The sequence below is a fragment of the Rutilus rutilus genome (genome assembly GCF_951802725.1).
Source record: "Rutilus rutilus genome assembly, chromosome: 19".
NCBI lineage: Eukaryota > Metazoa > Chordata > Actinopteri > Cypriniformes > Leuciscidae > Rutilus > Rutilus rutilus.
Genome location: NC_140232.1, coordinates 24,771,705 through 24,791,573, shown reverse-complemented (window position 1 = coordinate 24,791,573; position 19,869 = coordinate 24,771,705). Strand labels below are relative to the sequence as shown.

At 39.3% G+C, this 19,869-nt stretch overlaps 1 protein-coding gene across 3 annotated transcripts in view; it reads right to left on the bottom strand.

Moving 5' to 3' along the window:
* Positions 1 to 19,869, bottom strand: part of rfx2 (regulatory factor X, 2 (influences HLA class II expression)) — a 45,860-nt gene that overhangs the window by 16,639 nt on the left and 9,352 nt on the right. Inside the window, exons 2-7 of one of the 3 annotated variants that reach the window (XM_084390209.1) lie at positions 10,547 to 10,659; positions 9,446 to 9,535; positions 8,860 to 8,939; positions 5,633 to 5,897; positions 3,529 to 3,603; positions 1,781 to 1,962 (exon numbers count right to left, since the gene is read on the bottom strand). In XM_084390209.1, the coding sequence (XP_084246335.1) occupies positions 1,781 to 1,962; positions 3,529 to 3,603; positions 5,633 to 5,897; positions 8,860 to 8,939; positions 9,446 to 9,535; positions 10,547 to 10,651 (797 nt within the window). In that variant the 5' untranslated portion in view covers positions 10,652 to 10,659. The remainder of the gene's footprint in view (positions 1 to 1,780; positions 1,963 to 3,528; positions 3,604 to 5,632; positions 5,898 to 8,859; positions 8,940 to 9,445; positions 9,536 to 10,546; positions 10,660 to 19,869) is intronic. The other 2 variants (XM_084390211.1, XM_084390210.1) reach the window with 2 other exon arrangements.

Here is a 19,869-nt window from a genome sequence, read left to right as displayed (position 1 = left end):
GCAAATCCACTCAGCAAATGTTCTTCTCTGTGCTGCTGTGGTTTCGAGACTGGATTGTGCTTTTCTTTTGAGAGTGGATAAGCTGTAAAAGTAGTTTACAGCTTATAGATTTATAGTTTATAGATTAGCTGTATTTGTGGGGTGTAGTCTTATAGAGTTTCCTATGTGTATTTTTATTTGTTTGAGAACAAAAATATATTGCAAGTAAAAAACAAAAGTTTGCAAATAAAAAGCTGTTTTAATTATAAAAATAAAGTCATTGATAAGAAAACTCTTTAAAGTGCAAGTACCTATTTGTTTTTCTTTGTGCAGTTTTCATCACGCATGTACAAATTTGCTCTCTGTTCTGCCGTCACTGTTTGCTTGCGTGTTGAAAAGTTTTGAATTCAAGTGAACCTGCGTCTCAGTGGGCGGCATCTAAGCACCAGAATGAAAGACCTGTTGCTATTGGTCATTCGCGTTTGGCACAGTATTTTGGCCACACCCACTGCCTGGTCCCACCGTGAGATACACATTGTAATGCCCTAACAAAATATCAATTTTGATCATTATTTACAGTAAAAATGTTATGGACCATTTATGTAACTTAAAATAATGCAGCTGAATAAGCCAAGTCATTTCAGAGCAGTCTTTCAAGAGAGCATTAAATATGACAATGGCTGATGATGACTAATGGAATCCAAAGTTTTATTATATTTCACTCTACCAACCTGTTTTATGAACTCTTGAACTCTAATCAGCTGCTCTATTGCAATTTCTGCCCAGTCGGCGCAGACTTTCTCAGCCATGTCCTTTTGATCCTAATATACATTTGCCCACATTATCAAATGTCTTTCTAGAAAACAAAACATTTATGACCTAATGTAAATTATTTTTGTCAAAATTCATCATGTCATATTATCGCACCTGCTAACAGGTGCATTATAGTTAACATTAGCACCAATCTACATGACAAACCTCAAAACTCACTTTAAAACACCTAAGAGTCTTTGTACAAAATTATTGTGATGTAAAGTGGATTTATAATAAAATAAGCAGAAATACACCACACCTTCAGCATTTCTCACATAATTCTTTATTCTCATAAAAATACTGCAAATTAATTGAAAAACACCTCAAAACAATATAATGTTGTAATCGTCTATTTATTATCTTCATGTTTCATCTGTATAAACATCTATTTCTATCTGTTATGTACAGAGACAGAATGCGGAAATGTACAGGATTTTCGTCATAGAAGGGTGCGAGTTATGACCACGTAATATGAGTGACAGATCAGTAGCGAATCATCTGTCTGAGTCATTTGACCCAGAACAGAGGCAGAGCCAGTGAGTGAGCGCATCAGATCTCATAATTTAGTTCTTTCTAAAGAAATATGAAGTAAACATGGGAATCCAATCCATCAAATTTTTTTTTTTTCAAATGTGCACACTTTTGGACTAAAAGCCCTAATAGACATTGTTTAGTGCAATCACAAAGAAAACGGAGCAGACACGATTGAATATGCATGTCTCGTTATTTCCTTTGAAATATGACAGCAGAGCAGAGAGTAAATTTGTGCGTGCGCGTGATGAAAACTGCACGAAGAAAAACAAAGATTTACTCGCACTGCAAAGAGTTTTGTTATCGGTTACTTTATTTTTGCAATTAGAAGTCTTAAGAAGCATTTTTGTTTGCAATCTTTTATTTTTTAGTTAGAATATAATTATTTTGGCTCTCAAAACCCATTTTGTTTGATTGCATAAAAAAAAGACACAAAGGTAATTCTATATAGTCTGACCTGGTGCCAAGTCGGCGTGTGCGAAGGCCCATGAAGACAGAGCGGATGAGTTTGCCAAAAGAGGCGGCATTAACCGGATCCAGTTTTTGCTCCTGACAGTGTCTCAGGTAGTGGTTATACAGAGAGCTCCGCGGCAGACTCACTCCCTCAGCCGTCTCATAATTATCCAGCAACCACTGCAACTGCACACACACGAACAACCAATGAATAAAACAGTATATATTCAAGAAAGCTTAAATGCAAAACTATAGCAGAAAACAAAACCACACATAACAGAACACTTCTGCATGTTCATTTTCATTACCAAATTAATTTGACTGATAAAAAGACCGTCATGGGATCTGCACACTTTCACATTTTATTGCACAGAGAGTAAAGAAAATATGTGGAAATCTGTTGATTTAAAGGGATAGTTCACCCACAAAAAAAAAAAAAAAAAATCTGTCATCATTAATTCACCCTCATGTCATTTCAAACGCATCTGACTTTCTTCTGAGGAAAAACAAAGACATTTTGAAGAATGTACTGGTCATTTATTTTCCAGTGACAGTGACTTGAACTTCAGAATCCGATCAGTTTTATTTGTGAATTAATTTAGGCGGGTTTTGTGCGCGGGATAAATCGGATTCTCTGAAAAGGTTCAAAGGGACTCAAACAATGATTTGTGAATGTGCTAGGAGAGCTAATGAGAGCTAGGGCAGACATCAAGAAATTCCATAAATACATTATTTTTTCTGTTCCTCACACAAAGCTATTGTATTGTACATTCTTCACATTTTTCCTTGTTTTCTACAAAAGAAACTAAGTCACACAAGTTTGAAACAGTGTTATTTTAGTTTATTTATAAACTTTTATAATATTTATTAATATATTGAATTAGCTTTTATTTTCTTTTTCATTTTCTTTTGTTTTAGTAATTTTGTTATGTGCTTTTGTCAGTTTTACATTTCTATTTAGCTTTCATTTATTATTATTTATTATTTCAGTTTTAGCTGTAGTAATTTTAGAACTTATTTTATATTAGTTAGTTGCTTGCCAAGGCTACATTAAACCATTTTTAATAGTTTCAGTTAACAATAACAACATCATGAAGATGAGTAAATGACAAAATTTCCACTCTTAGGTGAACCTTTTCTTAAAAAAGTTAGTTAAAAGAATGATCAAATTAGCCAAATATTTCATAAACATGTCAGGGGTGAGGGGTGTGTAGAACTTTGTGAATGAGCGGCATTCAAACTCTGTGGGTGCAGAATCTGTGAAGGCCTCCACAGCATGGGAGAGGGAGTTTTAAACACTCTCAAGTCTACAGACTTTGAGGGAGTAATAATTGCCAATCAGTGAGGATCAAATAAGCCCCTCCACTGACACACTGATGTCATTGTTATATCAATCTCATCTCAGGGCTCACCCAAGAAAAGAATATAAAATATTCACTGCCTAGAGCTGAGGAGTCAGTCTAAAATACAAATAAAATTAATTCTTAAAATATTAAGTCCTTCAGGGGTAAATCTCACACACATATATATATATATATATAATGATCCCTGGGATGTTGAATGAATCAGTGGTGTAATGCAGGGGGTCCGAGGCGCTTTAAACCCAAAATACACAGAGCGAGGGGCTGTTCTGGAAAATGCATGCTCAGAGCAGCAGTGAAAAGCAAAGCGAAGAGGCAGGCAGGATGAACTAAGCCTTTTTTTCAGGATTTGTTCCAGTTTCAAGAAAGTTTTTTTCCCAGTTTGACTTACATGGCTGTTGAGCAGGCTGCTTTTGTGAGTGGCAATCCCTTCTGACTTTTGGAGGTTTTCAATCGCCATTTCAAGCTGAGGAAAAGTAGGAGCATGCAAGACATGAAACGGGGGAAGAGAAGGGAAAAAAAAAAATGGAGGGGGTGGAATGTTGGGGGGGGGGGGGGGACAACAGAGAGGGAAAAAAGACACACAAAAAAAGAAAAAGGAAATCAGTCTGTTAGCTGCAGCCGGACTTTGAGCATTTCCATTACAGTCTGTCAGTGTTTGCAGCCACATTCATTATGGGTGGACAAAAAGCATGCAAATGTGAGGAACTCGGAGGGTTACGCCACTCTTCCTGTCTCTGCCTCATATATGCTAATGAGCTGCACACACAGGGCGTGAGGTCAGGCTACTCTCAAACACATGAGACAAACTCTCTAGCCACGTCTGAAATCACACAGTTAGCGGGGTCGTGACCTCTGTGAAGACACGGTCGCGTTTGATGCGTGATGCTGAAAAAGCAGATTTAATTTGACTCGAATAAACATGTTTTTCTGCAGGTATTAGCCGGGGTTCCTATAAGTTTCTGTTATTGCATTTATGAACCGGACTTGTTTCTTTCATAGTGGGTATGAAGAAAAAAATATATACTATTTCAAAAGTTGGAATAAAGAGAATAAGGCCTGAAAAGAGATTAGGAAGAAAAGATATAAAGAGAGGGAGAGAAAGATATAAAGAGGTGGAGAGAGAGAGTGAGTTTTGGCAGAGTGGCAAAACTTATAAAGAGAAAGAGAGACACAGGGTGAAACAAAACAAAAAAAACAGGCATCCTTCCAAGTCTTTAAAAGGCTCCCGAGGGCTCTTGGCCAAATGGTAATGAGCCCCAGGGGTTGCTTTGTTTCGGAGGCCACTCAAGTGGCTGTGAAAACTGCTAAAACAAGGCAGTCGCCTCCTTAAGCCCTGTCCCTGTTTCCAGCCCACCTCATAAACTAGCACACTGTGGAAAGAAAGCTACACTCTGATGACAGTGTGTGTCATCTCTCCTCTATGGTGTATTGGTAATGGAGAAACGGGTTTGCATGATAAATCTACGATGTTACTTTTTGAGAAATGCACAGAATTGCAAAACACTTTTGTCATTTTGTCTTTTGACATGCTGCCGATTATCACAGAAAGTGATTTTGACTCATCCTTCAGTTTGAAATTTTTTTTAATAATAACTCTGTGGGAGATTTAAAGGGGTCATGACATGAGAAATCAAATTTCCCTTGATCTTTTGACATATACGAGGTCTTTGTACCAATAAAACATCCTGAAAGTTTTGATACTCTTTTCTATGCAAATGACGTTAGCCAATCATAACAGTGGCCATTTACTGACAAGCCTTAAAGAAATGGCCCTTTAAAAAAATGGATAATTTCAGACAGAGGGTCAAAATGAGGGCTGAAAATGATAATTTTTCTGCATATATATTTGTTTTTTGTGCAAAAACTTTATTAACATTATAAGTGTGAACCTCAAGAAACATTAAAATAAAAAAAATAAAAAATTCATGTCATGACCCCTGTAAGCAGAAATGCAGCCAGTTATAAAGTTGCCTACATTTCTGATTTAGATTTAGATATTTTATTTCAATTTAGCTACTTTTCTAGGTAGGTAATCTACTAGTTATGCTTTACTGACTTGATTCTTAAGGTAAAGAGCCTCTTTCTGGTATCCTTGCACATCTCATGCAAAAGATATTGAGTTTATGGGCTATATGGTCATTGCAAAAACAAGTTAGTGAGTGATTTTATAAAACTATTCTCATATTAATAATGTTTAGGTTTTGAAGCTATACTTAAAATATATGTATTTATATGCTTATTCCACTGCAGTCCAGTGCCCCACAGACTTTCCTTGTACTGTAACCAATTTTTGTTGGATTTTATAACCTTGAAATTTGTTAAAATACATGATCATAAGCGTAACCCAGCGTAACATTCCTGTCACATCTTATCTAGACTATATAATAGTCTAACCATAACTTTCTATGATCTCAAAGTAACTAAGACTAAAAACTCCCCTCCCATGTCACTAGTGGAACAGTCTTGAGGGATTTCAGCACAGCGGACCGTACCATTGCAGATGAGGAGCGTGAAGAGTGAGAGGTGTGGTGGCGGCCGCTCTCCATCCCGCCGTGAATCAGGTAAGCACTGCCGCTGGAAATTATCTGACTGCCGCCCACGTCCATGGCGATTCCCACCATGCTGTGGGTAGGCACTCCACCAGCAGACGAGACAACAGTGGTAACCTGAGCTCCCCCCGCTTGAGAGTCGAAGTAGTTGCTTCCGCTGCCCTGTCCATACAGCTGGGACTCAGGGTTGTATGAGTATGCAGTACGACTGAAGGAACGGAGAATGACAGTAATGATTAGGGTTTAATGTAACCTCAACTTTCAAAGCACATCTTTTGACTTCAAATTTTCAACAGTCTTTAAAATCCCCCTGTGGTGAAAATCTAACGTTGAATGTTGTTTATATGTCTATGTGGTGTTTTTAATATGCTTTAAGAAAAATTATGTGTAAATTCATGTCTCTCCTTAAAACTGCAGTGAACAGTCTCAAAAACGCGGTTTGAAATCGCTGGTGTTTCTGACGTCACAAACTACCATGTAACCAATCATGTTAGTGTGATCATCAAGGAGTGGATCTCTGAGCTGGTGTGAGTGAGTGGAGGCGGGGTAATTTGCATATTCATAGAACAGGGTATACTAAATGAGGCAAGGGTGTAGAGTTACATTCAAGCTATTTTAAGTAGAGATGCACCGATTGATCAGCTGGTGACCGGAATTGGCCGATTTTCACGTGATCGGCCATGACCGGTGACCGGCCGGTTAGTCTGACATATGTCGATTTTATGCCGGTCAAATGCACCCGGGTGCCGCATGATTGACATCGCGCAACATCAGCATCACACGTGCAAACGGAACGCAATAGGAAACCTCGTGAATTACGGCCGTTTCACACCGCAAGCGTGAGCGGCACATGAGCAGCGCGTATTTTTCCCGGCGTGCATGTTAATCAATGAGTGCATTCACACCGCGAGCAGGAGCAGCGCGTGAGCAAGCAGGAGTGTCGCGTGAGCAGCAGTGAAGCGCGGGTTTCGGTGCCGAGTCTATTTTTGCTGCTGCTCACACTCAATTAAAGGCAGGGTAGGCAGGATTTTTCTAAAAAACTTTTTCCCAAATTTGTTTAAACTGTCTTTATATACCAATACATAATTAAAATGTAAGTACTCTGAAAAAGAGAGTATAAAAATCGAGTGTCTCTAGTCCTCTCAGGGCTGCAAAAAACACAGCTACTTTTTCCATTCACTCCCACCCCCTCCCTTCTGGGCTCCTTCCAAAGCCACGCCCCCAAAACACATGAACGCGCGATGCCGACCGCTCAGCTTGGAGGAGGACGCGTTTGCCAGCGCCGAGCGGAGAGGAGCTCAGTGCATGTAGTGACATCATGTCAGAATCACATGTAATAAAATACCTAACTTTATCATTAAGAATATAAACAACTAACATGGCTGTCAGTACTCACTATCAAGCTAGCATATCGATACTGGTAAAGTTTAAAATATATTGAGTTTGATTCGGTAACGAACTAGTAACATAAGCTAAAAACAGGTTGCACTGATACACGTTTTCCCATTACCATCAGTTACACTGTGATGAAGGTGAATTTCGTGTAAGATTCATAACATATACAGTGTTTTGCATGTAAGAGCTTCCACGATGAAAGCACTGTTGGCTCTGATGAGGACTAACGTTACACTCCGGTGACAAGTACCTACCTTGCTACCTTACTAGTTCCTTTTTTTGCCTTCGCTGACTGTATATGCAGATACTGGGAATTTTGACTGCTCTTTCTCTGCCATAATTGTGATTCTTCCTAGCATCCGTGCCTCTCTCCGTGCCTCTTCCCCTCCTCGAGTCAAACGGGTGCGCGCATGTGGGCAGCTCCTGTAGCGGCAGGGGTGGTAGCCATGGTAGCGAGGGAGAGTGACAGTCTCCCAGCCAATCATTCGTTCCGAATGGAAATAAGTAGCTGTGTTTATTGCAGTCCTGAGAGGACTACAGACACTCGATTTTTATACTCTCTTTTTCAGAGTACTTACATTTTAATTATGTATTGGTATATAAAGACAGTTTAAACAAATTTGGGAAAAAGTTTTTTAGAAAAATCCTGCCTTCCCTGCCTTTAAAGTGAAAGCACACTTTTGATGGACAAAATAAGTATTATTTCACACAAAAAGTGCCCAAAATGCACATAATTTGCATGTCTAGTGTGTTTTAACAAGAACTGGAGTAGGCTATGTCAGAAAATAATATTTATAGAAAATGTACCCATTTAAACTTGTTTTTATTATTCAGTTTGGGTAAAAGTACTATATGGTGTTTTATAAAAAAATGTAAAAAAATGAGTAAACTAGTCAGAATATACAGTATAAGCTTTCTTTTAGTTTAATTTTAATTAACTTTTAATTTCCCACACCAGAAGTAATTTATGTAGTTCCATTTTATAGCGATTATCTGTTAAAACAAATGTCTATGTTCTATGCAAAATGTTCTATTAAAGAAAAGATAGAAAATAAATATTTGTGTGTGCTGTAAAGTGGTTAGAAAAAATGAAATCGGAATCGGTTAAAATTGGTATCGGCAGGTCAAACTCAATGAAAAATTGTAAATCGGAAAGAAAATTATAATCGGTGCATCTCTAATTTTAAGGCATGAATAATTTTTTTTCAAGGAAAAAAACGTTTAATATGTCATTTTGGTGATCAAAGATTATTTTTAAGGGATAAAATTATTGACTACAGGGGGACTTTAAAAGAAGTTTTGATCTGATTCTGGACTCCATCTATGTCTGAATGAGCATCTTTAATGACCAATTAAAGGGCACATATTTTAAAATGTTTGAGCAATTATATTAGCTAATTAACTACACAGTGACCATGAAGAAAAACAGACCGAAAGCTGCTAGGGTTTTCTGACCAGATATTAAAACACACAGTCAGCCATTATTAATCTCCCCCAAAAGAAACACTTTCCATAAAAAAGCCTGAAGAATAGGGCCTGAAACACTTAAAAGGCTCCCGAAAAATTGACTAATTTCCTTTTTTATTATGATCAAGCAGCCAATTAAAGTCATTCATTTGTCTTTCTGCCATGAAATAGGGTCCAATATTATAAATTATGTTATATATTAAAAATTTGTGTCTGACATTTTTTTATTGAGTGTTACAAAAATCAGCCTCTGTACACAAAATGATGAACTGAACACAGCTTTGATTGACAGATTGATAGATGCTTACATTGTGCCATTGGGGTAGACGGCCTCTGCCCCCTCCACGTACTGCACCTGGGATTGGTACACATGCTGAACCTGTTGAACCTTCACCGAGAGAGAGAGAGAGAGAGAGAGAGAGAGAGAGAGAGAGAGAGAGAGAGAGAGAGAGAGAGAGAGAGAGAGAGAGATATCAGACTGGAGCTAAATAACCACCGCAGGAGTTCTGAGATGTGTTAATGCAGATTCTGTAAGGGAAATGGGATGCACAGCTGTATGCAGGCTGCAGGCAGTAGGGGGCAGTGAGCACAAAGCTTCGCCTCAACAATCAGAGACGCCCTGTCGAACCGGGGAACTACTTATTAACATATTAGTCGCAACAACCCAAGCGTGACGTGTGAAAAGTAAAGCATGCCTGCATTTCTGGGTTCTGACAGTATACTGGGAGATAAAGAGCTTGATGGAAAGACAAAGATAGTCACAAGAGAGAGAAAAAGATATGTAGAGAGGCAAAAGATAAGCCAGAGGTGTTGTGGGTCCTCAGGATGTGCAGTGAGCGTGCAGGGTTTGATTGACTGTACTGTGTGTGTGTGTGTGTGTGTGTGTGTGTGTACCTGCTGAGGGACCTGTTGCACTCTAGGCACTGGCAACTGCTGCACCTGAGCTCCCTTCTGGGAAGAGCCGGTGGCCTGAACTAACACACGCTGCAGGTGAGGGACACACACACACACAAATGTAAAAAATTAGACCCTTTTCTCTTTAAAAGGTGAGGTGCGGAATCGTTCCGATGTTAGAATGCAATGATCCAAGTTTAAAGTCGTCATGAAACGGATGTTGCGAGTCTTTTCTTCGCTATTGAGACGTACTTCTTGAATGAAACAAAAAAAGGGGGACTTGATTTTGTCCACTGGGAATTGATTGGATCGTGGGATCCTTGTCATTTGCTATTGCTGTGATCTCATGTGAGTGACAGGTTGTCATTAAACACGTCATCAGAGAAAAGAAAAGATGTCGGTGCAAGAAGGACGGGAAGTTACTTTTATTTTGTAGAGACAACTAAAGTAAGCCATTTTCGTGACAATGCAACTGTGGCATTTCCAAAACTTCTGGCTCAACAAATGGTGTGAGCTTGGGTTGGGACTACCTGTTTGTCTAAATAAATGGAAGGTGGGTGGAAGGGCGGTTTGTTAAACCAAAAAACACACATTTAAAAAAAAAAAGGACCTCAGGATCCTGAGAAAGATCACTGGAAAGTTTCGTATATACAAGTGTCGTCTTTGATCCAGACTGCTAGCACCACAAATGTTACGTACAGAAAGTCTATATTTCCTTCATCGCTGGTTTTCGTCTAATCCTCTACAGCTGTCCAGGGAAATGTGATGCTCTACTCAGAATATTAACCGAAATTACATAAATACTGGTTTCTTTGGATGTGAGGTTGATCCAAACCCAACATCTCCCACAGCAGCACCACGCAAAGTCGCTGCTAATCATTTAAAGTGTCTCAGTGACAGATGAAGGGTGTGGGTGAGCAGAAATCTTTCATCGCTTCAGATGGATCCAGTGCATATTGAAAAGCATCTTTAGAGAGATTCAGAACGATGACAGAAGAGCGAAAGCAGCTCAGATCTTCATATTAAACCGCTTGTGTGGGAGGAGCTTCCTTAATAATAATAATTATGCTAATTTTGTGCATCACCTCTGAGCCTGCTTACCTGTTGCGAGGCAGGAACGGGCTGAACCACCGGCGCCTGGGCTGAAGTGGACGTTCTCAGCGCTACAGTGGACGCCGACTCTGAGCTGCCCTCTGACCGCTGCATGGTTCCTCCTAGTAGATAGTTACAGCATGTAGTATTAGTATGTGTTAATATTAATACTGTAAGAATTCACTCATGCCAACAATTAATATTTTAAAGTTTTTATTTGAAAAAGTAGATTATCATTAGTACCACACAGTCAATTTTTATTTGAACAAAATCAGTACAAGCTAAGAATATAATTGCGCAAAGCACCAAAAACCAATGCAGATGACTGAGAAACGAGTAAAAGATGACAATATATCACTGTTTATGCTTAAACACTAAGAATAAAGAATGTCAGGATCATGTCATGACTAAAATGTCATCAGGTCCCTGCTGATTCCGCCACATCTAAAGAAACAATGCAATCAAACTAAGCCCCAACAGGTTGCAAGAGAGGATAAGAGCGGCCCACTGAAATAAAACTCTGCGCATGTGCCAGGAAAAGTGTGATACAAAGCGGCTTTTCACACCGTCTTTTCCGAAAGGACGAGGAGCTCAACCTAGCCAAGTCAGGCTGAGTCACACGCATCCGCAGCAGGCCGCTCACCTCTGAACTCTATTATGGAGGAAAGAACAAAGGAGACATTAACAATCCCATCACAACCGCAGCGCGGTTCAGTCGAAAGGGAATTGAGTTTGTCGCTGTCGTCGAGATCCTGACGCAACTCTCCAAACTCTTATGGGCGCACACAACAACGGGAAAGAGAAGAAGAGAGTGACAAATACAGACCAGACAGCCTCCCACGGAAAAAAGATAGAATAGGAGGTGAGAGCAGGGGGATTTTGGAAAAAGTGCAAGGGCAGAAACCCCCCCCCCCCCCCCCCCCCCCCCCCCAACCAACCATGAAAAGAAAAAGGAGGTAAAAAACTAAAATGGCAATGAGGCTGGTCCCCCCCACCAGGACACTGATGATCTCCAGTGGTTGTTTGGAATGAGAGTCCGTCTCTAGGGGCTCCAATAATACAGCTGATATGAGGAAATTCCTCAATGCTTTGTAAACGTTTGTCGGTTGCTATGGTGAGGGATCCATGGCAACCATCCCTAACTCTACCACCCCCCTTCCCCTTGTGCTATTCTTTTTTAAGCTCACACACACACAGGAACTTTGGAGTGCTGGAGAGACAGACAGACTCAAAGACGGGGAACGAGTTACAGGGGGGCAGCCGATCTCTGTACATCTAAATAAGCTCTTAACCAGTCCGACGGTGCATTTATCATTCCCACCAGTGTGCTCAACAGGTCCCAGAACTGCGTTTACGACGTGTGCCTGCACTGATCCTGCCGGAGACTGATCTGAGAGCTTCAAGAGACCCCTTGACTGACAGCTTGCTGTTAAAGTTTAAAACAGAGCAAAAGGCAAGCAATACGCTTGATTTCTGCAGGAAAAATGGATGCTAATTACAGGCACTTAAGGTTTTCCACTGGGAGTAGAGAATAAAGAGTAAAAGCTAATTGTGTTTTCTGAGATTAGTAAAATAGAAATAATGAATTCTCAAGTGTGAAGCTCTATTCAAAGGTAAATTAATTGGAGAAAAACCTAACTGTCCTCGTTTTCAGAAAATAAATTAATTGTAATGAAGACAAAGGATGAATCAGTTCAGTAAAAAATGCATGAACTCAGATGCCCTCTGGATGTATAATATACTGCAGAAAGAACACTACAAATGTGCTTTTAAAAACCAAAACAGCAATCCTGTGTAAATCCATTCAAATCCATGGTTTTTAAACCAACATTTCACAGCGTGTTCCAATACCTTTCGAGTCCGTCTTGAGGACTGACTTTTTATGTTTTTTATTTTATAGAGATTGTTCAGAAATTTGTAGTCAACAAATGTTTTAGAGCAGCGTATTACAAGAAAAAAAATTCCATTAGTGATGCGAAATATTCAGACCGGAAATTAATTTCCGGTTTCGGCTGAAAGAGTTTTGGAAGGCCAAAATCATTTGACTGAAAAGGTGACGTTTAATTAGCGCTTATTAGCTTTGTTACTTTTGATGTGATAAAGTCTCAGCTTTCAAATTCTGTCCAAAAAATGTTTTATGCTCTTTAATGTGGCGTGACAGATCGCTGTAGCAGGGATGAAAATTTTGTGATTTCAAAATCTACCAGCCACTCAATGTTTTTACCAGCCACTTTCTTGTTTTTAATCGACAATGTGTAACTGCATGTGAAAATTAATACTACAAGATCTACAATACTTAAGCAGTTTATTTAATCTCAAGTCTCAATGAAATACTGACATTTTCTCTTTCTCTCTTATAGTATATATATAATATTATAATATACTTTTTTACCTGGATGTGGCATTTGAATGATTTTATGGCTTCCAGTTTTAGGTTTTTAGTCCCAACAATGAAACTAGGGCTGGGCGATATGGACCAAAAGTCATATCCCGATTATTTAGGCTGAATATCGATATACGATATATATCCCAATATTTTTTCCGCAAAGTGAGAGCAAATGTTCAGTCAAAGTCAAAGCCAAATATGACATGTCACAAGTAGTTTTATTGAAACCGGCTATTTCCACACACACAAGTACTGTCCCCCTTTACGTAACATAAATTGTAAGAATATGACTAATAGTAAAGACTAGTACTAATAAATAAACATTAGGCCTATGCGAAAGCTATTAAATAGCAGTCCCAAACTAGTTTTTGTTAATACAATGTTGGTATGAGCCACTAGAGTCATTTAAAAATATAAAAAATAACACAAAGAAAAATAAAGTGGCATTTTGGGGTTAATATGGAAACGACAGTTACCATGGTGAATACACAATATTAACAATAACTGTTAATGAACCATGGAAACTGCTCCTGGTGAATAGTATGAAAATCATCCCTGCATTACTTTTATTTTGTGTAATTTACAACGTAACGGCGTTGCATGCTCGTAGTTTATTTTGCACTTTATATACAGTGAGGCGATACACAGCGCGCGCCGCCACATTTGCGCGTGCAATTGAAGAGTGTTCGCTACGAGAACAGGATAACGGCTGACGTGACAGGACAAGAAAGTCCGTTTTTCTGAGGTGAAAGACTTTATTTCAGCGTACACTTATGTCCTCTAAAAGTGTCCGCCGTCTGTGTGAAACAGTATATTTTTATTTACCCGCCGCGGTGGCCGGTAGGTGAAGCGAGTTTACCCGCCACAACACAAAATCACCCGCATTTGGCTGGTGGCGGGTGCTAATTTCCATCCCTGCGCTGTAGCCTCCTCAGTTCAAGCAGTAGCGCTTCCTCTTTACTACAAGTTATAGCATGAAATGTTGAAAGTAACAGTACTTACTGAAATGTATCAAGTCTCATGTTATCGATCAATCATTGTTTTTCAACTGCGGAAAGATGTCAATAAAACAGCTTGTAAACATATCACGTAACGCTGCATTTACCTCAGCTAAGCTATTCAATGAACTTAATAAGCAACAAAAAAATAACTCTAGAGAAGAGCATTTTGATAAATATATGCACCACATTACATTTTTATTTTTATTTATTTTATAATTTGTTGTCTTCATAATTTAATGTATTTTTGAATAAATCTGTCATGTTAACAAATGTTTAAATATTCATATTTCAACAACCAATTGATAATTAAATAATGAAAAGGTTTATGTAAAACTGCCTTTACGTGAGGTAACTTAATTTATATATGAGCGCTGAATGTTAAATAAATTTGATTAATTAACGGATTACAAAAACTTTCCCTTTCGGTTTTTGGCCAAATGAAAACTTTCAATTTCAATGCATCACTAATTTCCAAGACGGTGAGGACGATTCAGTGAAGATTCAGTGTTGAAATTGGACATCAGCAGGCCCAGATGTGTTGATTTTAAAAGGAATTCAAATAGATTCAAACACGTGTCAAGCGGGAACTCTTATCAGTAGCTAAAGGCATAATCAAATTAGCTGTATATTTAAAATCAACAAAAACTCAAGGAGTGGTGGCTGGTAGAATTTTATGAATGACGTGGGTTCCAGTTCTGTGGAAATCTGTGGATTTGCGGGCACAGAATATGTGTGGGTGTAATCACTCAGTCATCACCAGGCTGGAAGTCTTCCAATTTGTTTACACCAGTTAGAAGCGTGTACATGGTCACAGTCATGCTTTCCAAGTGGACTTGCAGGATCAGTCAACCGGAGTTATTTGGTTCAAATCCCAGAGACTTTGTCTAACGCTCACCTGAACCAGACTGGAAACACAAGTCAGAACGTCAACAAGCTTCATCAAAACTCAGAGGGTAAATAGTTGAGTAGTAGAGTGTGCTTAGATCTTTTAAAAGAAAGGAATTTGCCTGAGGGGTGCTGCATTGGTTATAAATATGTCCTGGGCTGTCCCTGCTCCAGTTATCTTTAGAGCTGATTCCTGCCTACTGCTATTATTCGCAGAGAATGGGAGAGATCGCTCGCTTCGGTGTGAAATCAAACTTCAGCCTGTCAGTCTGAGTACTGAACAGCGGTTCTCAACCAGCTTTTTCAAGGTCCAAAATTTGCATTAACTTGCATTGAGCGATTTTTCAAGCAAGGACTTAATCGCAGTAAGATGCTTACATGACACAAGCAAAACTCCTCACTCCCATTTACATGCACTTTTCATAACTTACCATAACCACTCATCTAGAGGAGCTTCTTTCAATAAAATAGAGAAAGAGTAAAGTAGGTTAGTTAAGGCCCTGATATACGTATAGATTAAGTTTGTGATACCTTTCCCAAAAAATACTAGCACTGCTGGGAGATGCATTAGATGAAGATATAAAAATGTGCTGCGCACTTTCCTCTCAATGACAAAATAAACAACGAAAAGCACAGTGGTGAGAAAACAGCAGTTAAGAAAGCATCTGATCATAGCCACATTGACATGTTTGCACAAGCTCTGCAATCTGCCATTCCTCTGAGGTCGCATCATGTTTATTAATATAAATTCCTTTAAACAAAAAGAATGTAATATTTAAATAAATAAAAAAATGACAATTAAACATTGAAAACATTCACAGGTATTACGCCAGGCTAGACCTATTAAAGATTCTTAGCAAGAAACATTATACATTTTTGGGTATGGTGTTGCGTTGAATGGCGTTGCTTTTATAGACGTTTGTTTCGTCTGGCCGCTGGTACTTTGTGATTGAGCAGTTTTGTTTTTAACCATCTCATACTGTAGTTTAAGGTAAGTGTTTAACTGAGATAAGTTTATAATAACTTTGCTTTTCATTTATTACTTTTTTCGATAGCTTCTACATTAAAAACTACTAGCCTAACTGATAAAGATATAGTTTAATCTTTGTTAAAGCTGGTTTTTAATGTTTTATTTATATCAATGACACAGAAAACAGTATATAATATTAAGTGTGTGCTGTCACTTTAAGACAGCACGGACCGGAAAGAACTTACAAATATCCGTTTCTTTCTCAGCTGTTCACAGCTGACATAAACGAGAGAATACTTGACGAGACGGTCATTTAGACCGGTATTTTGACAATTTTGTGTTTATGTGTCCGTTCGAGCGCTGTCTCTCTCTCGGTTAAATTTAGCAGTTAATCCGCGAATCACATGCGTGCCGAACTGAATCTAGTGCGATCCGTTCCACCCCTAGCGCGTTATCTCGTTGAATATCATTGGCAGAATCGTAGAAATGCAGGATTAAGATCGCGAGCAGTTGTTCTTCGATTTCGCTTGAAGTATATTGGAGTCGTTAGATGTGCACGTCACTCTTGTCTGAGCTCCAAGAAAAGGTTAGAATCCACACAAATTCCCCACCAGCAGCTATGGGCCGCACAAAGGCAGAAAACAGCAGGAGGCCCCCCGGCACTTTGGTGTGAAGAGCGTGAGGGGCCCGTCCCGAATAGGCTTCTGGTTTATTACAGTAGAGCAGAGACTCCCCGCCGCACGATACAAGCGCTCACCTCTGCTCAACACAAATGAGCTATTAAAGACCACCACAACATTGTGGCCATTTCCTTCTGTTCTCATTAACCTGAGTGCGAAGAGATGGGAAGCGAAATCCTCTCCTGGAAGTATGCTGGCAATAAACCAGGCCTAAATGACCAAAAAAACACAAAGTAATACCTGTGATTGAGGTTATTGTTGAGAAGAGGGTTTAGACACATCTGTCATAGACAGATTGAACTTAAACAACACTCGATCAGAGCAAAGCACATGCAGATGTTCAATTAAAAACAGGAGCCCACAGTCTTGGCTCTTGTTTGCACTGGCCCACATTGTTTGCAGAGCAACAACGGTTGCTAGTGGCAACACCGTCCACTCCCGTTTCCAGGAGCCTGTTGCTATGCAACCAACAGAATACTTCCCAAACCAAACAATGCCATCCCCCAAGTGATCCTTCTATCTCACATTAACCAGAAACTTAGAACAATAAATACATAAGCTATTACTCTGACCCTCTGGAGCGGAGGCAGGGACTCGGGAGGGGGGGGGGAGGCATGCGGTTATAGAGAAATATCTACAGAAAGCCGTACTTCAGGACTTACAACTTTCTCTGGTATGAGACGCTGACAGGGACTGTTAAAGCCATCAGAAAGACACAAAAAAAGTAAAGAAAAGAGAAGAAAAGAAAAGCCGCAACAAGTCATGCTTGCACCGCAACACTCCAAACACAACAATCACTTTGTAAACGAAGCCTCAAATTACTTTTCCAACTAAATAATCCAGACGTTCATGACAGATTTGCAGTTTGGAAATAAACTCTGATTGCTTTTACGACACGCCGGAAGCTACGAACAGCCGTGCAATAAACCAGAGACACTTGTTGCCATTAAAGGGCCGTCTATACTGGACATCTGTGTCCAACAAGCTGGGCTGATGTTCCGCAGATACGCGCCTTTCAAAACACACAAAATGCTCCTACCACTTATGATATAGATAGACCATCCATCCAAACTAACAGTAATGGTGGTGTGTGTGATTCATAACTTTTATATACTGTATTTGCATACACAAATTTAAAGATCTGAGGCCAGGTAAGAGATTTCTCTGACAAAGGCAGTTCTTCATATCTATTTCAATAGCGTAATGACTGATCCACTGAGATTAAGGTCTGCAGATGGCAAGGTTGGGCTGAGGAAGAGGACAGTTTAAAGTGGTCAGCTGGGTCCTCATGTGAGCCCCTCAAAACAAATCCCCCAAAATAGGCACATCTCCAAACCCTCAATCTTCAATTGCTGTCACAACCCTAGCCCATCCGTCGCCAGCACACCAAAAGCAAAGGGCTCTGCAGCCAGGGAGAATCGGTTGAGCGTTGCCATAGAGACCGTTTGTTCACACTTACAACTCCACAACCCCTCACCCTCCTCCTCCTCCTCCTCCTCCTCCTCCTCCTCCGGTAACCCTTTCCAGATTTCCGCACCACCCCCAACCCTGAGCTGAGGATGAGTCCAAAAACTGGGAAATAAAGTGTTGTAAAAGAGAAAGCTTACCTTTGCAACATTTGCAAGAAGGTTAATGACAACACTGTTAAATGTGTCTGGTTCCACAGAGATAACTGCCTTTTCCTTCAGGTTTCTTTTTTTTATGGTGATAACAAACCGGTGGAACTTCAGTTTTTGTCGTCACACCACCTTGTTGCCCATAGTGATACAAAAACAGAGGACTGAGCTGTGAAAAGGAGTCTCTTAGAGCAGGTGTCTGTTTGGGGTGCGGAAATATACGTTCTGGTAACTACAGCAAGTGACACATGCAGGAAAGAGTTTTTCAGAAACGTGATGGATTCCAGTCAGACAAGTTACTGCTGCAAGCTTTATATTGCAACAGTGCAACAAGTTCTGGCTGGCAAATAAGAAGCTAGATTAAAACAAAAGCACTATTACGTGCACAAGTAAAATATGCATTTATATATTTTTTATATTATATATGTAATAAAATAAGTGCCATTTCTCTTTGAAAACCCTCTTCTGAAGACAGTGAGTGGAAGATTCCCAGACTATCAATGCTTAAATGCCAAATGGCATCAGGTCAGCGCCAGCGGTAGCCAATATAGTCAAGAAGGAAGGACGACAGAAACTTCCTAAAGTGATTCTGTCATGCCACATCGTCTCCGCATTACGTCTACACCTCGACACTCGGATTTCAGAGTCACGTAGGCTGAGTAATCATTCTTTTGATAATCCACAAGAGCACCATAGCCTTTACTCCATACCTTCTATGACTGATTTGATTTCATCTCAACAACAACTGGATTATCACACACCCTAAAAGATGTTGTTGTTATGACACAGTGTGGTGATCTCTACCACTGTACGTAAAAAGCTTCTATATGTGTCATTGGTATTTATTTAAACTTGCTGACTAATAGTCGCCCATTACCACCAAACAGGGAAATGTGATTTTGATCTGTCAGCACGGTTCAACACATGACAAATTCTGTCCAGCTCATCAAGCATCTTGCATCACATTACGTAATCCAATCCAGTCACGTCAACGGCAGCTATGGTCAATCAAATGGGTGTTTCTCTGGATTGTGTGTGCCAAATATTCCAAGATAAAGGACATTACATAAGAGAGATAGAGCAATAATCAGTTTGACCAATATTGTTTTACAGATATTCACAGATTTTCTACTTAAGGTGCAGTCACATTACTGTAATTTCAGTGTAATTTTGCAGACAAAAAAGGTCCATAATCTACCGTCAATGGTGTAGTGATGCATGAAGCATCACTCGCAGAGATGTCACTTTCAAACCAAGCAGCTTTCTGATGGTCAGTGTGGCAAATTCACAAGACCAACTTAAACTCCCGTGAAACTCCCGATCGTGCAGATTACCATTTAAATGGCTCACAAAATTTCAAATGTTTAGAAACATTACACTTTTTTTCAGTTAATTTTCTCATTAACAATAATTGCAATTAATAAAATATTAATTTATGCATAATGTTTATTGTTGCAGTATAATCATTTAGTTATCACTGTGGCAACAACAACAACAACAACAAAATAGAAAGAAAACTCCACCTTAAGATTTGTTAAACAAGTATACAAGTTTCAGTCATGAAAATATTCTAATATGTAAAGGTCCTATTGCTGCTTATCCACATTTCCATACACCCATTTTCAAGATAGATATCTATGTGTTTACAAGCATCTATCTGATTCACACTGGGTTACCAAACAATGATATACCGAACAAAGGTGTGTTCTGTTTATGGGCATTACTGATAAAAGTGATATCGTGATATAGAAATATAGTGGCATTTCAAGTCAAGATATCACATGACTGAGTCAT